General features: G+C 44.6%; 3 protein-coding genes across 4 annotated transcripts; 1 reads left to right on the forward strand and 2 right to left on the reverse strand.

Moving 5' to 3' along the window:
• Positions 1–11,807: 11,807 nt before the first annotated feature.
• Positions 11,808–13,091, reverse strand: LOC129596826 (uncharacterized protein K02A2.6-like). Its single transcript, XM_055494200.1, has one exon. It carries the CDS (start codon positions 13,089–13,091, stop codon positions 11,808–11,810), a length of 1,284 nt encoding a protein of 427 aa, XP_055350175.1.
• Positions 13,092–13,947: 856 nt separating this feature from the next.
• On the reverse strand, positions 13,948–14,931 carry LOC129596827 (uncharacterized protein K02A2.6-like). The gene is made up of 2 exons (XM_055494201.1): positions 14,509–14,931; positions 13,948–14,427 (listed from the first exon to the last, which is right to left on the reverse strand). Exons 1-2 carry the CDS (start codon positions 14,929–14,931, stop codon positions 13,948–13,950), a joined length of 903 nt encoding a protein of 300 aa, XP_055350176.1.
• A 3,038-nt stretch (positions 14,932–17,969) lies between these two features.
• Positions 17,970–22,642, forward strand: LOC129596832 (uncharacterized). Of its 2 annotated transcripts, XM_055494208.1 has the most exons (10): positions 17,970–18,227; positions 18,302–18,437; positions 18,560–19,047; positions 19,413–19,531; positions 20,220–20,642; positions 21,021–21,054; positions 21,125–21,256; positions 21,627–21,728; positions 21,799–22,020; positions 22,084–22,642. In XM_055494208.1, exons 1-8 carry the CDS (start codon positions 18,050–18,052, stop codon positions 21,629–21,631), a joined length of 1,515 nt encoding a protein of 504 aa, XP_055350183.1. In that variant the 5' UTR covers positions 17,970–18,049; the 3' UTR covers positions 21,632–21,728; positions 21,799–22,020; positions 22,084–22,642. The 2 variants fall into 2 exon arrangements, with proteins under 2 accessions (XP_055350183.1, XP_055350182.1); XM_055494207.1 differs by having other exon boundaries at positions 21,125–21,728.
• Positions 22,643–23,265: the final 623 nt, after the last annotated feature.

Here is a 23,265-nt window from a genome sequence, read left to right on the forward strand (position 1 = left end):
GTGTACTAACCTCCTCACATGGAATGCCTAACAATCATCGGTATACTCCGGACAGTTTCAAAATCGGAGGTGGATCTTATGCCGCTGCTTAAGTCAGATCATTTGAAGATGATCAGCGATTCGGTCGCTGGAGATCCGAAGCTAACAGGTCAGGCATATATCAGAAGGAAGTGGCACTGGCCGGTATACCGCTGTTTCCAAAAACTTAATTTGAGCCGTTTGGGGAGGTTTAACTTGCATGGGAAAATTACTGGCTTGTTCCCGCACATCCGATCGTCTGGGCATTCGGGGCTACCACGTTAAAGGGTGCAGCATACCGGTTGTGCCTGCAGTCAGTGTTATCGCATAAGCGACCTTTCAACGCCCCAGTCGCGTAGATGGGCACTGGGGTGTATCAGCTTTGCCGGTATCCTGAATTCGAATCGGTCGGGCTGCCGGTGAAAAAGATTGTACAATAAGGTCACGTTTCAAGGACTACGATGGGCTACCACCCATTTCGCCAACCGGACATTTCGCCAACCGAACATTTCGCCAACCAGACATTTCGCCAACTGCCTACAGGGTACTTCGCCTACAGTACCGTACGTTTAGCGGCCTTAGTCTACAGGACAATTAGCATATGGCACTCTTGGCTGGCCATAGCAGCAAAACTGATAGATACCGGGATGGTCTTTATTAACCACATCAGAAAACGTGCGGTGCCAAGCTTCTAGGTGATTGGTCGTACGGTGAATATCCTGCTCCAGTCTATCCACACAGCTCCAAAATTCAACAGGATACAAAGGGCGTTTAATACGACAACCGGTTACTCGAAACATAGTTGTTGTTTCGCCGACGTATGTTGTTTTCAAATACTCGATGAACACATCGTTGTGTTTGAACGGGAAAAATGGCGCGTCCAGCAGTTCCATAAGCGCTCGTTCCACATCCTGTACCGGCACGAACGCGAGGGCAAAAAGCATGCGACAGGAAATGTTGAACTCAGCATTGGTCGCGTAAAGGGGCCCGTGTCCCAGGGCAACGAGTTTCCGGTACAGGCTTTGTCCGAAGTGGAAGCTGCAACCTGTAAGTTAATTATTTGCAAAACTTTTTTATTTTCATTGATTTTAAGAATTCAAGAAAAAATTTTTATTATTAATCTTTAAATTAAATTTTTTATTATACAAAAAAAATTTATATAAAGTACAGCATAGAATTTCTAGCAGATAATAATTAACAATAATGAACAATAATTATTAATAACAGTTAATAATCAGGAACAAGTGATAATAATTATTAATAATCAATCATTGTTAGTAGTATTTCTGCTTTCACTAACAGCAGTAGTACCGGCGTATTCTTTGAAAATCGTGATATAAGTGCGTTAAATTAGTAGTAATTAATGCCAGCCAACAACAACTAAATAACAACGATCAAATAATTATATTTGTTGCATAAAAATTTGTAATCATGAAAACAAAAAATAACAATTAGCACAAATAATAATAGCTGTTGTAAAACAACAAAATTCAAAGAAATTAAGTACATACAGAGAACCTGAATATTTCATATATCTTATTATTTACTTTAACTGCATAAAAATAAGACAATTTATTCCATTAATAAAAATATTGTTTTAATTTCACCTCTTAATTTTGACGTGGTGAAAACATTTCGGAACGCAATGACAGCCGACTGTTCGAAATCCATCAGCATATATTCGGGTCCGACTTCTTCAGATCCACTTTTCTGCATCAGTGCGTCACGGATTATTGTGAAAAAGCGTCGATAAGTGAGCTCACATTTATTTGGCAATAGCGCATAAATAAGCGGAGCCGTTGCACCACAAACATCCGCATGCACCGTGTACAACTGCGTGAAAACAGGCGGGCTAACGCTGAAGGTGCCATCGCTGAGCCAAACATTTGTTCTCTCCAGATAATCGAAGCATTTCGGATCTCCGAACACAATAATCCGATGAATGTCTTCTGCACCAGTATCGGCAATTAGCACAGATTCATTGCGTGTTGTTTCTTTCAGAAAATAACTGCCATCGATATCAGCTAAGCAAGTTACACGACCAGTAGGGATACCTTCCGCTTTTCTTTGGCGTCCAATGGTTTTGGCAAGAGCGTTGTAAGAGGACATTTTTACTGCAGCATATACAGGCATCCCGGCGCGAACTTCGTCAATGATCTGCCGTGGTCGCTCCACTGTATTGGTTGCACGAACCTTCAACGCCTGTCTTGCTGATTTTGCAGTAACCTTTATGACATCCGGGGCATGAGAATGCTGGCCGCGCTCAACAGCTTCGCCATCGGCATAATATAAACGAGCACTGCAGTGGGCTCTTTCTCGGCAGTCGGCAACGCCAATTCTGACAATTATCCGTTCTGTCTTCTGCGCGTTTCCAGAATTCGATATACTCATAACCTTTGTAATTCAACACCTTGCCTTTGCGGTTGGTAAAAGAAAACGTTATTTCCGTCATAATTAACTAGGCAGTTAATTATCTGCGCCCTGCTATGTAAAAACGTAGACAGAAAAGCTGGAAAATTGTGGTTAATACGAAATTTATGATTATCCAACGGCTTTTTCTGTGCACATATTAAAAGTGGTACTGAGGGTTCGATTTTACGCTTAATCAGCCTTAATCATAATATGACTGACATGTGAGTAATGACTTCGAATCGACTCATTTACATCAGCAATTGTTCATGTGCCGCTCAGTTTCGAATCACATTCTACGATGTACAATCTGTACGTAATTGTAGCGTTGAGGCGTGTGCATTAATGCTAATGGCATATATACGATGTCTTATAGCATAGTACTGTAGTTCAGTAAACGGGAGCAAACTACCCGGTTGGCGAAATGTCCCGTTGGCGAAATGGGATGATACCACCATAAATATCAACGACCTTTTACACGTGCATACCACAACACATCACACCTCCCTTTAATTTATGATAGCATAAATTTCGCTATATTAATATACAGTAGTAAAACGAAAAAGTACATCCATAATACAGTAAATAATAATAATAAAAAAATTTTCGTAAGCTACTGGTCTCTAGCGTCAGGAAATTCCGCTTCGTTATTATCGTAATAGTATTGAAAGTCATCGTCAAGCTGAATCTCCGCAACTGCGTTCCCAACCTCGGCGACTTCAGCCATGACGTCGGTGACCGCCGTCACTGGGTCATTACCGCTCGCCTGGACAGTGATTTCCACTCCGGGAATCTTCATCTGCACGCTTTCTTATTTAGGCGGTTCAGGTGGATGAGTGGCGCGCGACGCCAGTTATCATTAGTGTTGAATTGTCCGCAATATCATTGGATGCGGCCCAATGAACCACACCCATAACATCGACGGCGAGGTTCCCTACAACGGTATGGTGAATAAGCATAGTCAAATGTTATCTGTTTCCTCACTAGACGCGGCATTATGAACTTTCACAAACTTTATACAACCAAATGCGCAAACTAACGTTACATTAACTGCCACGGTTATACGGATTATACCGATCGTCCTACAGCCATGGATTATATATTGACCCACATCACGTCCTATACGAAATTATTATAATTGTTTGTTGGTTAAAAACTCAAAGCACAACAATTCAATTCTGATGACTGCTATGTTATGCAGTACTTAACAATATCCGTCGGAACCTTTGCATCACACGGAAAACAAAATATCGTCTTTAAATATTTTTTTAGAACTTTATTAGCTAGAGGAATGCAGTCGTTGTAAAACTTTGGGCTGGTGCACTTGATGACAAGAATAAAGATTCCCCCGTAGAAGCGAGCTCCAAAAATGTCATCAACGTAACCTTGGAGGCTAACTTTCCGAGACTGTTCAATATGAGTCGCCGCGGTCTCTGTCTGTTTACGGAAAATCTTTGGTCGTTACTGGAGAGACCGGCATCGGGAAAACCGCTTGAGGTTATCCAATTTTCCAGCACGCCAAATACGCATTTCCAGTGGAGAAAGCCGCTTATTTTCCGACGTAGAAAGCGGCTTATTTTCAAGATTACGCAGGTTAACGGTTTCCGGTGTTGCATGTTACTCTTGGCAGCTTTGTCTCAAAAAGAGCCCGTTTATGGATTTACTGGTGCGGGCAGAAGAAGCCGACCGTCTGCCAGTCCGTTGAAATTACAACTTAACATCATGTCCGTTTTTCGGGGGCTTTTTTCCGTCGGGTCGAACGACTAGTAAACCCCCCTTGGCCGCACTTTCCTGGGGAAGCATGAGTGACGCGTATGGCGGTAAAGGCTACAGATACACCCGTTTGCTTTGCGCGGAGTTTTGTTCGGTTTCCTTCCGTACTCTGTAGTGTGAATGGTGAATAGGCCAACATGTGCTAGTACGATCGCCGCGTTCTCCTCCGCCTGGTGCACTCACGAAGAGTTAAAGAACAATTGTGCTTTTCCCAGTTATGAAAAGTTGGATCGCTGCATTGTGTGTCATACTTTAAGTTTTCGGAAGGCTGGATGGTAAAACATATTATTAGACATGTGACCTTTTCTTTGCCTTCTTGTTTAAAAAAACCGCTTAAGATAAACAATAAACAATTTAAAATATAAACAATAAACTTAAGATAAACAATAAACTTAAGATGAACAATTTTAAAAAAGTTGTATGAGGGAAAACTACTCAGGGCCAGAAATATACTCAGTTTCGCTTATTGCGCTTTATATTTAGCAACAAAACGTATTGGAACGCGTTAAAGAAACCGATTTATCACTAAACCAGTATGCTTAAGCACCTTAGCCCAACAGTAATCAAGTACGGCCATGAGTCATCCAAAGGTCACGGTCATCACGCGAAAGAATTCCCGGACGTGCTGTCACACGATTTCCTACGCCATTCGAACCTACTCTATTTAATAAGGCTTTGTGTGATTTTACTATGATATTAAAACTTACCTGCAATATGGAATGGCAAAATAAAAAATGAATTTTGTTAATTGTGATGGTAGTTACAGTAAATTAAAGTACTAACATCTGCACAATCTTGTTAATTGCTACGATTAGGTGCGCCGCCAAGATTCCGTATTTTGCAGCTCCGAAAACTGTCGAAATTGGCAGTTTTGGTGACTGCTCAAGGCGGAAACTTGTCTCGTACATTCTACAACTCTGCAATGAATACCGCGAGCTGTTTTTACATTTACGCATGCCTATCCGTTATTATGACTAAGTATATTATGGCTAGGTCTACTGCAGGCGTCTGTAAAAACCTGCTACGTACTTAGTCTGCATCGAGTACCATCTACATGTATATAATAATTTTATTGTATCAGTACAGTTGCCAAGCAAAACGCAGACATCAAGAAAGTCCTGGAATGCGAGCCTTCGCAGAGGACGGTTCACGCCATGATGCTATTAATTTGGTCTGCTTTCGAAAAGCGCCGCTTATTTTCGCGAACACCCAGTCCCAGCATGCTAATATCAGTGTTGTCACGTCCTGTCTAAGCCTATTTTGCAGTCAAAGAGCTGCTCAAACGCAGACTCAGTATCGCAGCACACCTTACAGCCGCCATGGCAACGGCCCGCGCTCAAGCTCGGACTCGGACTGCTGAAACTTGGACTTGGACCACACTTGGACTTCATAACTTGGACTTGGACTTCTCAACTTGGATTTCTAAATCGGACTTTTAACTTGGACTTCGACTTCAACTGAAACTTGGACTTTTAAACTGGTCAGAAACTTGGACTTTTAACTTGGACTTCTCCTTAGAAATAAACTAGTAAGCCCAGGAAACCTAAGAAACCTAAGAAACCAAAGAAACCGAAGAAACCCAAGAAACCAAAGCAACCTAAGAAACCAAAGAAACCTTAGAACCTAAGAAACCTAAGAAACTTAAGAAGCGTAAGAAACCTAAGAAACGTAAGAAACCTAAGCCTAAGAAATCTAAGAAACCTAAGAACCTCGAGATACTAAAGAAACCCAAGAAAAGTCCAAGTTGAAGAGTCCAAGTCCAAGTTTAGAAGTCCAAATGTGGTCCGAGTCCGAGTTTTAGTAATCCAAGTCCGAGTCCAAGTCCGAGTTTGAGCATGGACCAATGGCAACCACTGTTGCCGTGTAACTACGTCACAAGTGTAAAGTAAAGCAACTTGAGGTTAAGGGATTTGTTTTTTACTACGTATTTGATTTCTTCTAAACTTAAATTATTTATCTGATAGCTTCGACGGCGCAGACATTTTGTTCTCCCCAGAGAATCACGGCAGCCGTAATACGATACAATCGCGCCTACTCAGGTAAGCTGGTTAATTCTAAAAACAAATGTGATAATATGTTAAATATTATTATTGAAATGGTGTACAGATACCATACTGAAATGGTACAGCGCGGGAGGCAGAGTTCCAACGCACGTATTTTGCTTTTTCCTTGGAACCGCGTAGCCGTTTGACACAACTTCACTGTCAAATAGGTGATACCATCGGTTCAAAGTTGCGGCCGGTGCATGAATGAACTATGCTAACAAGGCTGTCGGTTATATGGTTGTCGTAAAATAGTATGTATGTTTACTGCGAGCTTGCACATCCTTAACTGGCTGTATCTCACGGATTGACAAGGTACAACTCACTTCCCCAGTAAGTTGCCGACTTAAAAATCTTATTAAAGAATCTTTCGATCGCTTTTGACTGCGGAAGCAGGACATGCGACTTCGCGGGCGGTTGACCTGTCACAGTGTCCACTTCCCCGCATTCTGCTGGTTCCACCCATTGCCGCGAGCCTAATTCGAATGACTACGGTCTAAATTGTCTAATAAATACTTATTTGAGGTACGATATTACCGTTTTGTAATAGAGCAAAAAGTCAACCGAATACACTAGCGTAGTAACCGAGGCTTAACATGTCCGGTTGCAACGCAGATAACGTCGCAACAACAGCAGCAATAATATTAACGTAAGCCGAGATATCCGTACGTACTTCTGGTCGTATGTCATACACCACAACTTCCCATACCAGCCTGCTCTCCCGTTTAATCAGCTTACCGCTGATCCAGTGCACAGTGCGATTTAGACAGTAGTAACGTACCAGGAGGTCCAGGACTAAATTGTTCAACCGGAAATTCTCGTCTTTCGGCCGCTGGTTAAAATTTCGGTTGTGTTGCTCTCTTTTCTTCTCCCCCGGGATCAGCATCACCGGAATAACACGTCGAACTTTGACTTTGACCACATCGTACCATGGAACGGCCGGCGCAATCAAATTGGCTGCGTTTCCACGGTCAGTCGGATACTGACCACTGTGGCAGCGGAACATTCGCCGTTTGTCGTGCTTGTTCGGTACATATGGGGCACCCTATAGTCTATTGCACCCGCTCTATGCCTCTGTCCATGGACGGCCACAAACAGTACACATGGGCTTCGCCTTTCGTTTTGGCTGCGCCCAGATGACTTGCTAGAAAATATGACACCAGTTGGTGCGTGGAGCTTCTTCGGTACAATAGTCCGCGTGCCCCAACACAGCCAACCATTCACCGTCACTATTAGTGCTGGGTCGGCCGTTTTTCTACATCTTTTTCCATATTTAACGTCCACTGCGGGCCATGGCCCGGAAATTCCCAACCGCTTGTACGGTCACAGCCCTCCTCTACCTATGCTGGGCCTTCCAGTCTGGACGGCTTTTTTCGAGCCATTTTATTAGTCTCGAATTTCAGTAGGATGGGGCAGCGCTGTTTTTGTCAGTCTTCGGCACACAGTTATTAGCGAACGTTGGCCCTTTGTACTTGTCGAATTCCACGAGGACAACCAACGGCATCGTGTCATCTGGAGATGTTCCAGAAGCATAAATAATTTCACTCCCAAAATCCAGGAATCCGTTTACGAGCCCTTTATCCGTTTATATGATTGTATCTTTTCAGAATAACCCTTGACCATCGTGACAAGTGAAGTGCCGAATCCAGGCCCACTGACTGCTGGTCATTTCTTTAATAAAGATAAATTTTTGGTGATGCGAGGGAGCTGCTTAGTAAAACGGTGCTTTCTTACCTTCGGCGGCAGTTTCTTGTTATGTTTAGCTTTGATCTTCGCAACCGGCATTTGCAGATCCGTCAGGGCCCTGATATTATACGGGCTTTCGCTCGGCACACAATCGAATAGCAATCTAAAAAATGTCTCCCGTTCTTCATCGGGAAGAAGACCATAATTCCGTGAAACCATTTTATCATATCTGTAGTCTACCACCGTTGACTCTCCAACACTCAATCTGTGTAATGCATCCCTGAAATGTTACTGCTCGGGATCGTATCCGCTTAGGAGACGAGCGCTTTAGTAAATACAGTCCTGTAAATTTGCTGCTTGTGGTCGGTCCTTTCGTTTTTTTAACCATCGCCGCATAGCGGGCGATCTAACACAATAGACAATGAGGCCGCCAAATGGAATTTGACATCACTTACATATGTCCTGATTTTTGCTTGCCTTTATCTCTCGTTAATTTTTTTGCCCGTCCCGATTAGATAACATTTGTCCGTTAAAATAATTTTGAGGTCACCCATTTCTTCTTGGTAGAGCTCCTCTTCCTGCGCGAGGTCGCACAATACGGTGCAAACAGGAATTCTGAGCTTTGGCTGAATTGTTGATGTTGTCAGCGGCAACTCTTGTTAGCCAAGGAGACAAACAGTTGCTTCCGTACATGGAGTATCGCGTAATAAGATTTGCAATGACGTCAGCACAACTGCGGAAGCTACTGCCGGGTTTCCACTGTTCAATACAGCACTGATCATCGGCGTTGCCAGCTATCTGCTTCTGAAAGAAACCAAACGTATTTCGCTGCTCTTCGGACAACAAAAAATTTGGAACGGCGGCAGAGACATCGACAGTGACTCTCTTCTTGAGTACGAGTACGGGGATTTTTTAACGGAAGTATTAAAGTATTAACACACGGTGATGTTCAAGGTTCCACAGTAAATCATGCGTATTTAGGGTTTTTAGCAAGTACGTTTCACGTCATAATTATAAGTTTATTCTGGACAAGAACAGTAAGTACGAACTAGGTACTTACTGTACAATACTACAGTACTGTACAGTAATAGGACGATACTAAGTCTTTAGAGACGGCCTAGACTCCAACTCTGACTCTGACTCTGATTCTGACCACTCAAACTCTGACTCTGACTACTCAAACTCTGACTCTGACTACTCAAAGTCTGACTCTGACCGCTCAAAGTCTGACTCTGACTCTGAGGTTTCTTAATAGGTTTCTTAGGTTTCTTAGGTTTCTTAGGTTTCTTAGGTTTCTTAGGTTTTCTTAGGTTTTCTTAGGTTTCTTAGGTTTCTTAAGTTATTCTTAGGTTATTCAGTCAGAGTCAGAGGTTGGACAGTCAGAGTCAGACTTTGAGTAGTCAGAGTCAGAGTTTGAGCAGTCAGAGTCTGAGTCAGAGTCAGAGCTTGAGCGCGGGCCTTTAGAGACGGTAAGTGCAGACTGCGCAGTAAGCACAAGCTCATAGTACATGTACACTAATACTTAACCGTTTAGGGCATCACACCATGACGTCATACAGGTTAAGCCCTGATGGGTCAAAAGTCAGATTTTATGTATCCTTTAGTTTACATGTAGAACTGCTAATATAATATTTTTGACATGATCTAAAAAGCAATACTTCAGTATTGACTGGTCACATGGGGAGTGTTCGAATGGGTTAGGAAGACTAAAGCTGCAGCTTGCTCGGGCTGCTTTATGGAACGATTCATACCAAACTGAGCAAACTCCAATTTCGTCATTTTGGAAGTTACCACTATGTCGTTTTTTGTAATTATGTCGTTAACGTACAGCGGAAAATATGTTATCCAGCCGGATTGATGATAGGTGGAAAATGTCATATATCGGATGGTATCACGTAAATTTCATTCGGGGGGATATTTCTAGGAAAACCTTTTAAAGCGTCTTCGTATCTGTGTAGCGATCTCGGGAAAACCCTCGATCTCATTCACCGAAAGTGAAGAAGCTGTCTTCTTGTACATAAAATGTTGGATGTGGAATGCCCTTAAAATCAGTGCTCACGGCTGAGACAATGTGCCAAAATCTGTGACACGCAGCTCTTGGCAAATTTTCTTAAACAATGCGACATTTTTGGAAACTCGTGTCAGGTGTACTCCGTACATTTGTTTAGTGTCCTGAACCCGATAAAGCGTCCGGGATAGTTTCTGGTTGGCTAAGAATGTCACGTTCTTTCTGGAAGCAGACGATTCTCCTTTTTCAATGGTCACCCATCCCTGATTGTGAGATGCTCCGCTGTCAGTTCGGAAGGGTGATGATTTTGTTCCGTTATCAGACCAAAACGTTAGCCGAAAAATCCCAGTTTACAGCAAAAGTGGTTTCGCACGTCTTTGGGAATCAGTTCCTGCGTTTTCATTGGAGAGTTTTTGGTAGAGATACATGTTTCGTGAAACAATCGTCAGTGTGGATATTGGCGCACAGTTTCACTAGGTTGTCTTCGTATTCCCAAAAAATGCTCTTCGATATCCTCCGCTTTACAGAACCGTGAGAGAAAAACCACAGATAAATTGTTCCTTTGGAACACGTTACAAATTCGTTCAGTTTGGCGAAATATGCGTGTAATCCAGAGGGGATTCAGTGGTTTTTTTTTCCGGCCAGTACAAATTTACAATTGTGCTTCAACGCCCGCATTAGGCAGATCTTTTAAACCCAAGCAACGCGTTACCACTGGCAGCTCTTGAGGGAACTCGTTTATGTAGTAGAAAACTGCCTCAGCTACGATGGGCGGAACCGTTGTCGAGAGTTCAAAATAATTATAGGGTTTGGTAGGTTGATTATTGGTCTTTCAAGTACCTTTATTTTTTTCTCTGGCTACGCTTATCAATCCAAATTCAGAGAGGCAACGCGCTATGTATTGTGAGTTGCCGGAAACAGAAAAAACAGTAGCAGCGCCTGTATTATAGCTTTTTGATTAGTTGTACGCGTATTGTTGTTGTTCGGTTTTCTCGCCATCAGAATGCTTCCTGTAATCTACATAATACGCGTAAGCGTTTGTCACCTAAAACACTTTCGCACGCACATAAAAAGGCACGGCATAAATTCCAAAATAAAAAGCCAGTAACAAACTAAAAATGTTATTGGGTACGCGCTCTGCTGCGTCTATACAATAACTCTGCTAGATGTCGTTAACCGTTCAGTTATTCCGCTTTCATATGCAATCCGATAAGTGTCGTGATCTACATAATTTGGTGCATTGTTCGGATTCCGCGGATCCGGCGGGCTTTGTAAATATTCCACTACGGAAGCTGACCTTCCCGTTTACCGCCTTGTGTTCCACGTTTAGTACCGTGACGAGTTCTGCTCTTTCACGACATCGTTGCACTCTGCCTAACTCATGAGCTTTGTTTTGTAGCTGAGTTGATAGAACCGGTACGACACGAATTTTCCGGGTAAACGTATCAACTACATGGCAGGAGACAATTCGCCGTCATTTGCATATATATGTTTATGCAAATTAATTATTCATAATGCGAAGAAACAGCAAATCCATCGCTGTTATTGACCTTTCTGAAACTTTCTAGAATATTCCAGAATGTCACAGCACTAAATTCTAAAAATTTCGCTGAATCGGAGACTACTCAAACTTTTTTGCAAACCACTTGCAAATCCACATGCATTCTTGTAACAAGCTACTTATTTTTTCAAAAATCTGCAGGGTTTCAAACTTTGAATCTCAAATCAGGTGTTATGGAATATTCTTTGAAAACGAGACGTAGCGATTTATTAATCAATAGACATCCACACTGTTACCGCGGGGTGTGTTGTTTCCGGTATTCACTGGCAATGCAACCGGTGCGGGCAGTGAGGAATTCGCCACCTGTCGCTCATCCGGCTGCAGCCAGTATCTCGGTCGGATCTGGTTCAAGTGTCTGCGCCAGATGGCGCCTTCGACAGACACGTTCCCATAACCGGGTGCCTTCACGTCTGACCAGCCGGCCGCTGGTCCAGTCGACGGTTCGGTTGAGGCGGTAATCGCGAACCATTACCAAGTCGCCAGGCACGAAACTCTTCCGCTTGGTGCGCTTTTCAAAATTGTGCTGGCACCGTTGACGGTTTCTATCCGTATGTGTGAACATGACAGGAGACAACAGGTCGAGCTGAGTACGGAATTTTCTACCCAGTAACAACTCCGCTGGCGACTTTCCAGTTGTAGCATGCGGCGCGCCTCGGTATCTCCAGAGGAACTGCCGCAGTGCTTCGGACAGGTTCTTCCGGTCAGCCATGAGTTTTGCAACTCCGTCCTTGATGGTCTGGACATACCGCTCCGCCTGTCCATTCGATTGTGGGTGTTTCGGTGGTGTCCTGAGATGCTTTATCCCGTGTTCCGCACAGAAGTTTGCGAACTCCGGTGACGTAAACTGGGTGCCGTTGTCCGTAACGATTTCGGTACAAGCGCCGTACCAACTGAACAGGTTGCGCAAAGTTTCCAATACGCCATCGGATGTAGCGTGTTTCAATTGCGCCACTTCCGGCCATTTTGGCATGGCATCGACCACCAGCAGCAGCATCGTGCCGTGGTATGGACCGGCAAAGTCAATGTGCAGCCTCATCCATGGGTTTTCGGGCACTTCCCACTGCGAGAGCGGTGCCTTGGCCGTTTCCTTAGCGCGTTCGGAGCAGATCCCGCACTCGCGAGACATCTGCTCGATGTCTTTATCCATCTGCGGCCACCAGCAATAGGCGCGTGCCTCGCCTTTCATCTTACCGGCTCCCATGTGCGCTTCATGCAGGTAGTCCAGTATCTGCCGACGCTGCTGGACCGGAATTACCGTACGCGATCCCCAACAGATGCAATTGTTGATCAGCACCAATTCATTCTCCAGCCGTTTGTAGGGACGAAACCGCTCATCAACCATGGCCGGCCATCCATGCAGGATGTAACCGTGGACCGTGGACAGATCCTGGTCATCGGCGGTTGCTTTGGCGATTCCTTCTGCTTTGACAGGTAAACGTGATACGTTGTCTCCGTGTACAGCATTCACCATCCTGTCCATCCCCAGCCCGCTTAATCCATCCAGCTCGGTCGAATGGAGTGGCAGGCGGCTCAGGCCGTCGGCATGTCCGAAATCCTCGGTGCGCCGATGCTCAATTAAGAACGAGTAGCTCATGAGCAGTAATGCCCATTGCTAGAGTCGGTTGGCAGTCACGACCAGAACTCCTTTGTTCCTTCCGAAGACACTCAGCAGCGGCTTGTGGTCCGTGCATAACGTGAATTCGCCACCAGCTATATACTGGTGGAATTTGCGGCAGCCGAAAACCAGGGCGAGAGCCTCCTTCTCTATTTGCCTTCTTTCTTCTCGGCTCCGGTAAGTGTCCTTGATGCATGCGCAATCGGCCGCTCGGTGCCGTCTGGGAACTGATGACACAGCACGGCGCCCACACCGTACTGCGAGGCGTCCGCTGACAGGACGAGAGGCATTTCGGAATCATAGTGCACCAAAAACGTTGCCCGCATTATTTCTTCCTTGATGGCCAGGAACTGTGACTCGCATTCTTTGGACCATGACCACTGCACTCCCGCTTTCAGCAGCTGGTGAAATGGACTGCATTTGGTCGAAAGGTAACGCACGTACCTGCCATAGTGGTTAACCAGGCCGAGAAATGCACGTAACTGACCCACATTGGCCGGGCGGTTCATGTCGAAGAGCGCTTTCACTCGGTCGCGTGAGATATGCCGGCCTCGGCTGTCCATCACGAACCCGAGGTATTCTGCTGATTCCTGGAGGAACTGACACTTGGAGCGCTTCAGCCTGAGTCCGTGTTCTTTGAGGCGTTGTAGGACCCGCTCCAGGTTCCGGAGGTGCTCTTCATCAGTCGCTCCTGTGACGATGATATCATCCAGATAGATGGCGACGCCTTCGCACCCCTGGAGGATCCGTTCCATGATTTGTTGAAAGATGCTCGGGCCGCTGGCAACACCAAACGGCAGGCGGTTCTACTGGAACAACCCCTTGTGGGTGTTGATCACCACCAGCGCCTTGCTTTCTTCGTCAAGACTTCAAGCTCCACTTGCAAAATGGCATCAGCCAGGTCGAGCGTGCTAAACTTCTGACCGCCGTTGAGCTTTGCAAACAGCTCGTCGGGCGTCTGAAGGTGATACTGTTGCACGTCCAGTGCATCATAAAGCCCCGTGCTCAAATCCGCGCACGTCCGGATGTCCCCACCACGCTCGAGCGCTGCGACGATCGGTGCTGCCCACTCTGCATGCTCCACTGGTATGAGAATCTCCTTCTCCACCAGTCGGTCAATGTCGCGTTCCCCGGCCACCCGGAAGGCGAATGGAACCGGTCGCGCCTTGCGGAATACCGGCGTGGCACCTGGCTTTAGGTGCAGAGGGGCTTTATAGTGCTTGCACTGGCCCAGTTCCTCGCGAAAGACAGCACTGTGCTTGGCAAGGATATGCTCCAGCTGGACGTTTCCCGAGACAGCGCACACCGCTGGGATCTGGAGGTCACGCAAACTCAGCTGACTTAAATTCAACGCGTGTATCCAATCTCGTCCAAGTACATTTCAACCCGTTGCTACCACAATCGGCAGCGGCAGCGTCTTCCGCGTTCTCGCCTGGGTCACTTCCACCATCGCTGTGCCAATGACCTTTAAGGTATGGCCAGTGAAACTCTTCAGCGGATTGGTGTACGAGGATAATTTTGGAGAGCCGATCGATCTCCAAGTTTCCGAGGCGACAATGGTGACGCCGGCGCCAGTATCCAGCACTGGTGACACCGGTACACCATTTATTTTCACCGGTACGTGAACGGCGCGCCCGCTGGTTGCATCGACAGAGAGCACGTCGAACTCCTCCTTCACCAAAAACGTTCCGCGCCCATCGCGTCCCTGTCGGCCGCTGGAGCTTTGTGCGCTCCGGCAGACCTGCGCACTATGGCCGCGCTTTTTGCACCTCCTGCACTCCGCATCTTTCGCCCAGCAGTCGCTTCGAGCTTGCTGCATGGATCCGCAGCCGTCACAGGCTACACCCTTGCCACCTTCTGCGCCAGAAGGCTTGCGTTCACCACCAAGGTCAGGGCCTCGTTGTCCGCCACGAGCGCCGTCACGCCTTCTGTAGCCATTACCCGCTGGTTTCGCTTCCCGCTTTCCAGGCGCGCCACATCGACAGTGGTTTGACCCTTTCTGGTGCTACGCCGGAACTCGTACTTCTCCGCAATATCCAGCGCTTCCTCCAACGTCGTACCATTAAGAAAGGTCGCCGACATGTTCTTTTCGAGAACATCGGCTGGAAAACCACACGGGAGGACTTTGCGGCGAAGCTTATTGGAATAATCCAACAGGGATTCACCCTGTTCTTGTTTGAGCTTAAAATAATTGGCCCACTCGGTGGCAGCGTTGGTCTTCTTCACGAAGGCGTGTTCGAGTTTGTCTACAATTTGCGTTGTGGTGGAATCGTCCGGGTTCGCCGGCAAACACATAGAGAAAAGCATTTCTCCAGCCTCGACGCCCAGGGAATCGAAGAGTAGACATTTCTGGTCTTCGCCGACCGTGATTTTGGGTAGTTTCACGTAATTCCTATACTGGAATTGCCACCAGCGCCAGGTCATTTTGAAGGCTCAAATTTAATCAGGCCGGAGGCGCCCTTTTCTTTCGCTGTGCTCGCGGCGGCGGTGGTGTTGGTGGTTGAGGCGGGTACTGATGGCGTCATTTATAAAGGAGAAAGGAGTATGACCGTGCGTGAGTTCGAAATACTTCACGCCAGTTTGTCACGAAGTAGGAAATAAAGAGTAATATTTATTTGGTACGCGCGTGCTGCTCTACTGACTAAATCTATCATCAACATCTCGCAGCATAACAGTCGTTGCTAGGTAAAAGGTCGTACAATACTGCACGGCATCACGTACATGTATTCTGGGGCAAATATAATCTGAAATTTCAGCAATAATATTATTAAAGAAAATGTAGACATTGCCAAAACATAATAAATATTTTTTGTATAAGCAAGTGCCAATACATATTGCTTATCGGTTTTTCTATATGCATGCCAGTGCTTTTTTAATTTTGAGGAATCTAAGGAGTAAGGAATCGGGGTCACAAAAAGTGGCTTGTTTGATGTCTCCACCTGTATTTGTTCTCATGAGATCAGGTATTTGTATTCTGAGTTGGTTTCGCAGCGTGATTTCGCTGATTTGAGAAACGAATCGCATATTGTGCTTTTCACTTGTGCTTTTTCCGAAAATTCAACTGTGATCCACGGTCCAGTGATTTTGGTACTGACAATTTGAAAAACGGATTCGCTTGGCATTAATCTGCCACAGTTTTTGGTTTGGATGTTGCGCCATCAGAATAATCAATTTTTAAAAATATCAATCAACTTTTTAATATTGAATTACATGTATTATGTATGTTGCATGCAAATTACGCATTACGTATATGCATTTTACCTAGATTAGTGTGCGCACATATTTCGGAACGGTATGATTTCCTTATTACCAGTTTACGAAATACCGTCATGGATTCCGCATCCGGCAGCCCCAAAAACTGTCGACAGTAGCAGTTTTGGTGTCTGCTGAACGCGGAAACCCTGTGGTCCGTAACTTCAACACTGTCTCAAGTAACACGATTCCTGTTTCATGCATACTTAGTACATTTGTGAGTACTTAATAGATTAAACACACACACACACATTTTGTAATACACACATTTTGTAATACACACACACACATTTTGTAATACACACATACACACATACACATTTTGTAATATGCATAATACCCGTGTAACGTGTAATGCGTGAGAAGCTGCGGGTGGTTAGTGAACCCACGATAGACAATTGAATAGGTTATGCAGTTTATTTTACCTAACATAGGGGGTGGGAACTGGGAATGCGCTAGCGACTCGAAAAACTCCCTGACGCTTCGTATTATTACTAGCTGAGCCCCGAGTTGTGAGTGGTCTTGGTACTGTCCCGTCACGTATGACTTAGAAGAAGCTAGATCCTATTTAAATTTTCCCGAACCTGTTGCTATCATCATTCAGCTTCTTAAAGGATTTGGCCCGGTACATACAAAATACGTGCACATCCAATGGAACTTTCGCTGCCGCGCACTCCCAGACACTTTTTTTGCATTTCTTTATGTTATTTTGTAGCCAGAGATATGTTCACGTAGGCATGAAATCCGTTTCCGCGCGCAACATCCGGTCGCGGACTTATTGGTGTAAAAAAATTCAAAAAAATTTAAATGCATTCAGGTGTACCAAAAGTTTTATTGGACTGATCTCCTTAAAAATTTGCACGTAAATGCACATACCTAATCATGAAGATCGTTCTTACACCGAGCCAGACTTCCACGATTTTCTTTTTAATTTTAAAATTTTTAAATTCATTTAAAAATTTGAAAAACATGCCAGAACATGGGTCGGTGTAAGAACGATTTTCATGGTTATGTGCATGTACTGGTACGTGCAAAGTTCGAAAGAGATCGGTCCATGATGAGACATTTGGTACACCAATGTCTCATTTCGAATTGTGGTTCACCAATAACTTTCCAACTGGATCTTGCGCGCGCAAACAGATTTCACGCCTATGTGAACACATCCTCTGGGTACAAAATAGCTTAAAGCAATGCAAAAACGTACATGGGAGTGCGCAACAGCGAAGGTTGCCGTGGATGTGCACGAATTTGGTGCTATGTACCGGGCCAATCCCTTAAAGGTATATAGGTTTCAGCTTATTAAAGGCTTTATTAACTGTTTACGTAATAATATTTGCTCGGTGCTTCTGCAAACAAGATAACATGAAAAACGTGTATGTGCGGCTCATTTATTTTACCCATTGTTCAAGTTCTGAAAGAAGCCTTTTATCGTGGTTACTTTGGACACATTAGCTCACACAATTTGCTGATAAAATTTCAATCCAAGCCACGCAACCAAAGCGAACGTTTAATTGATACTAGTATACGTGAGTAAGCACTTCCTCGTGAGTAAGCAAAAAATTCTGAGCTTCCAAATTTGGTATTTTAAATTTCGCGGCGGCTTTGTACATGGTGGTTCGTAAAAATATAATTAATCAAAGCCCACACTATCCGTCTTAACACTAAGATTGAACGTAACCGTCATTATGTTGTTCGCGGTACTGCTGCTGCTGAATTCTGGAGTCCAGCCTTTAGTCCATGGATCCGGTCATATCACGAGCTCTTTTGCACGATGGCCGTCAAATCCGGCGGCCGCAGTTAACGACAGTGGCATGTATTCTGAACCATTGGTAGAGATACCGTATGACAGATATTTTGAGCACGGTAAGTGCCAAATCGCTGTTGCTAATCGGAACATTATACTGTTACCAAATTGTTCTTTTTTTATTTCTTGGCAGCTATTCCAGAGTTCAAAACATTTGTTGACGCCGCGACAACAATCAATCGAGCCACGAAAAACTGCATCCGTTTTGTCCCGACATACCCATCAACTGCTAACAAACTTCGAATGACCGCAATCGACCCCGTTACTGGGTATGTGCATGAACTCTTAAACGCCATAATAACATTACAAAGTACCATTCAGATAACAAGAGGTTGTCGAAACTAATTACGTATCTTACGAAAACAATAATTTTTTATATTAATATTATTAGAGCTCTCTCTCCGGTTTGTCGAGGCCCTCTTGGTTACTTGGGTGGCATCCAGCATCTGGTGCTGGTAGGAACTTTTAGCAATCCGGGCGCCGGTCGTGCCGGTTGCCTGCAAGATCAGCGCGATGTTACCCGTCTATTACTCAACGCGCTGGGCGTAGTCAGTGAATTTCAGCGTCCGGATCGCGATGTACCGAACAGTCCCCTGCGATTTCTGGCCAATTACGATGAAAAGCTTCTGCACGCAGTGCGAGCCGACGGAATGTTCCATAAAAAAGCTGCAGCGGAAACTGTGGCTGTTTATCCGGACACATTCGATATACTGTCCGTCACGATGGTGCATCCAGGGCGGTACGCCAAGTCCGCCAGTGACGCAGTTTGTCAGCTGGCCCCTTCTGGGAAAACTGTCGGCACAGTGACGAAGCTCAGCAAAGGAGACTGCGAAGTGCTCAGTTACATGTATCAGTGTAACATAACCTGCGAATCAACAGGTACTTTACGCTGTGCCATCCAAATACTGTATGTACGAGTACCATAACAGTGATAACACGACATCGAATATCGTTTTCGATGTTATGGGTGATACGGTAAAATTATACGGGAAAAATTCTATCTGTCACATCACATTAACTGTACAACGGAACAGCTATTAAGCCGTCGGTTTTTCTACCCAAAAATTGTCATTAATATGCTGTAATATATATAGCCATAACAAAGCTGATTCAAAGTAAAGCTGAAAATCCAGTATTAGCTGGTCTGAGGATAAGCGAATTCTCGCGCGCTACCAGCCAGAGACTACTGACCATGAGTAAAAATACCTTGCGACATACATATCTGTAATTCCGCTGAATTATAGATTACGGAGCAGTTTACGGGGTACCGGGATTTGACACGGAGGTAATTTCGCAGAGTCACTTTTGCTGGCCTAACACAACAGGATTCGTTAGCGAAGCCGCTGCTGTTGGAGAAATTCAGGTAAGTAATGGATAATATCGATCGATGTGTCTATCTAATGCAACGTTCTGTTGTAACATTTAACTATAACGTTCATAGATCCTGATTAACGTTCTCTTTAACGTTCACAGTTTTGGTTTTTCCAACCGAATGCGCCTCCCGCACATATAAGTAATTCTCCCAGTGGCAGTCCTTTCCACAAGTTGTGTTTCTCATTCTGTTTTTTTGGCTATTGTCGAGATTTAGAACTAAAATGCTGTCGAAGGTACAGATTTTCCCTTCACGTGGATTTGCAGACACATTCTCTACGTATGTGGCTGTGCCACACTGAAATTATTTGCTCGTTCTTTGTCGTTGAATCAGGGCGGTCGGATAAATCAGGTCATGCGCACGAATATTCCAAATGCGAAAGATCTGTTCAGTCAATGCATCTCCGAAAAGGACGACGATTCTGATTTTACAATAATAGAACTAGCCCAAAACCCAAAACCATAATTTTTATTTTTCTACCGACATAAAATTTCTGACAAAGTTATCTGAAAGCTGAAACTTGTAAGGGTTTTAAACGTTTTAAAGTCTGCATTGTTGCCAATGTTGTTCCCTTAATTGATAATTCCTACAAAAACTTCTCATGACGTTTGGAGTTCAAGAGTCACGCCGCAAAGAACTTTCTCCAAAATACGGAATCAACCCAACTTTTCTTAAACAGGCAAATTACACTGCGTGGCCGAATATGACAGTATATTATGAATTCACTCCCTCCATTGACGTTTTGGCAACCCCGGTGAATGGCACTCCGAATAGTGCCCAGCTGACGTTAACACGTCCTATCCGGACTGGCTTCCAAGCACTGGCGCGTCTCATTGCAAGAGACGACAATAAGTTACTTGCGGCCGATGACAACACCATCAACATTAACTGTTGGCTACAATTTCGCCTTACACCCAGCGCAGATGGAGTATCCGAACAGTTTTGTGGTGTGCCGGTCAAAATCGGCACAACAGTGCCCGACCTACCCAACCCTTTCGTCAACAGAGAATGCCGGCGAACCGGAATTTACAACGTTGAAGTGCCCTGTGCATCTGAAACCGGCCCCATTCCAACCTCTTTTGACATCATTTCAATCGATTCGGTAAGGCCGACAAGTCGAGCCAGGTAGCAAAAATAAGAATTTTCTGAATCTGGTATGTGCTCTGGTCAGTTAGCAAGGTTACCAAACCTGGCCGGCGTTTCATGAAATTTCTGACTTCCACTCATCTCGGAATTTCGAGGAAGTATAAGGGTATGAAGACCTTAAAGGAAGTATAGAGGTATAAGAGCTTAGTATAGTTAAAGGCCAGCAGGAAAGTTTGTATGATCAGTGTTAGTTACTTATCTTGAGAATGCCCTACCTATGACCTGCTAGTCACAGCGGTGGGCATCTATGGGTTATGAGAATGCTTAGCATTTCTTTTTCTGCGAAACAAGTAAATGCAAACGTGAGTTTAATATCCATACACCACGGTTGCAGGTTTGTGACCCCGATGGGACAGAATCCGAGTTTGGTGGGTTGCATGTAATTTTCTGAGGGTGCAAGTGATGCCGATGTGAGCCAAAAATCGATCTACGTTCCAGTTACGCAAACATTAGTGGCTACTGCGTTGGACCTTAATCCGGACACTTTCACTTTTCGATTGATATTCATCGACCCGAACGCCACTTCTCCTATTGAGTTCGTATTCAAAGCGCATGTTAGCTGCGTTACGGGTAAATTATGGTAGTTACTGTAGGATACAGGGATTTTAACAGAGGTATATGTTGTACAAGTGCTAGGATTTTTCTGGACGCTTTTCCGGAGGGATTACAGAATCCAGATACCAGACTATTACTCCACCACTGCGGTCAGTACCCCTTAGTTTTTTCAGATTTTGGTGATATGGATTCAGATGATGATAGGTAATTGGGCGTGGATTGTCGTGTCCTTTGTCCTGAGCATTCTGGGGATTTTGATCGCAGTGGCAATAGCTTGAACAAAGCGAGCGAAGACAGTAAAGACTTTACAGTGTCATTTACTATAAAGGGGCAATTACGACTAAACCTCGTAGTAAACCTTTGGTCTTAAGTATAGTCTTCACAGAATAACAGGCTGAATGGGAATAAACTAACGCTCAAAGAAATGCACAAGGAACTTGGCCCAGAATATGACCAACACCGGGTTAAAGACGGCATTTGAAGATCGGTACCCATAGTAATTAACTACGGGTATACGCTGGTAGATTTATACGTTGATTGTTAATTAACTTTTGCAGAACCAACCGTACTGGGACAAGGAGCTTATGGATTAGTTCTCAAAGCGATACTTCTTCAGCAACGTACAACCAGCCAGCCGTTACAGTCAACGGATGTGGCAGTGAAACGAGTGCTGCTCGGTTCGAAAGAAAACGAACGGCAACTTCTTCATGAGATTAAAATGTTGCACAAAGCCAACACACATCCCAATGTGATCGCTCTGTTGAGAATCACTACCGACGGTACAGAGCTTTAATATTCGAACGGACGTTGAAAGGTCACCTATTCGACTAGCTATTTTACAGGCGAGTTGCGGTTAATTACTCAGCTGTGTGCTTACGGATCCCTAGATGTACATTTACGCAAAGAGCGAGAGATGCTAACCGATCAGAGAGCACCGATTGGCGCAAACAGGGAATGGGAACCTATGGAATTTTTCGGTTTTATCAGACAGATCTGTAGTGGTATGCAGCATCTGGCCCTGCGGAATATTATTCACAGAGATTTAGCGGCTCGAAATATCCTTCTCGCTGAGAATAAAAATTTGAAAATCTCCGATTTTGGGGTGGCAAAGGATGGACCGCAGTTTAAAGAAACCAAGCCGCTAATTTGCTGTTTTTGCACTGTATTGAGTTACAGTGTATCAAGCCTTACACCTATCTATAATCTGTACATTAATTCGAGACTGCTTTTAGATTCGTCTGCCGGTTAGATGGATGGCTTTGGAATCACTTTTGTCGGCCAAATTTAGCCTAGCTAGCGACGTATGGTCTTTTGGGGTGGTTATGTGGGAGATCTTCACTTGGTGCGAAGTCCCGTACCAGTCGTTGTTTTCGATGAAGACAAATGTTCCTGAATTGATTTCGCATCTACAAAATGGCGAACGCTTGCCTCAACCCTCCAGTTGTCCAGATCAGTTGTAAGCGCGAAACTGCATACTATGGCAGCATGTAACACTCCCGTTAATTCTTCGAACGTTCAGTGTGCTTTCGGTTCTTAAGTTTTATGTTTCTAACGACTATATCAGCAGCGAACATAGCAAATTTTGTTTTGGTCAGCGACAGGCAGTAGCTTTAAATGAAAGGAACGCTAATTGTTTTGCAGATATTACCTGATGCTTGAATGCTGGGAAACTGACCATACAAAAAGATGTTCTGTCCAAAGCCTTGCAGAACGGCTAATGGCACTTTCGGCTGCTGACAACGCGATACACCGTTACGTTGCTGTGGATACTTGATACACCGAAAGCGGGAAAGCACATTCGTATGGACATGCACTGGACTACGTAATTCGTTTGTGTCGCTGTTCTGTTTGAGTTTGAGTCTCAACCCAAATATCCCTTAAAGGCTTGAAATCCATAAGCGACTAGTGATCTTTAGTTAGGTTTCATTTCAATGACACAGTATGAATTTGTCTGCCTCTTTTGTTTCTAAGTGACCTATGCTGTATTATTGCAAAATAATGCAAGAACAACGTGAAGCTTATGG

The sequence above is a fragment of the Paramacrobiotus metropolitanus genome, unplaced genomic scaffold, assembly GCF_019649055.1.
Source record: "Paramacrobiotus metropolitanus isolate TYO unplaced genomic scaffold, Prichtersi_v1.0 Parri_scaffold0000096, whole genome shotgun sequence".
Taxonomy (NCBI): domain Eukaryota; kingdom Metazoa; phylum Tardigrada; class Eutardigrada; order Parachela; family Macrobiotidae; genus Paramacrobiotus; species Paramacrobiotus metropolitanus.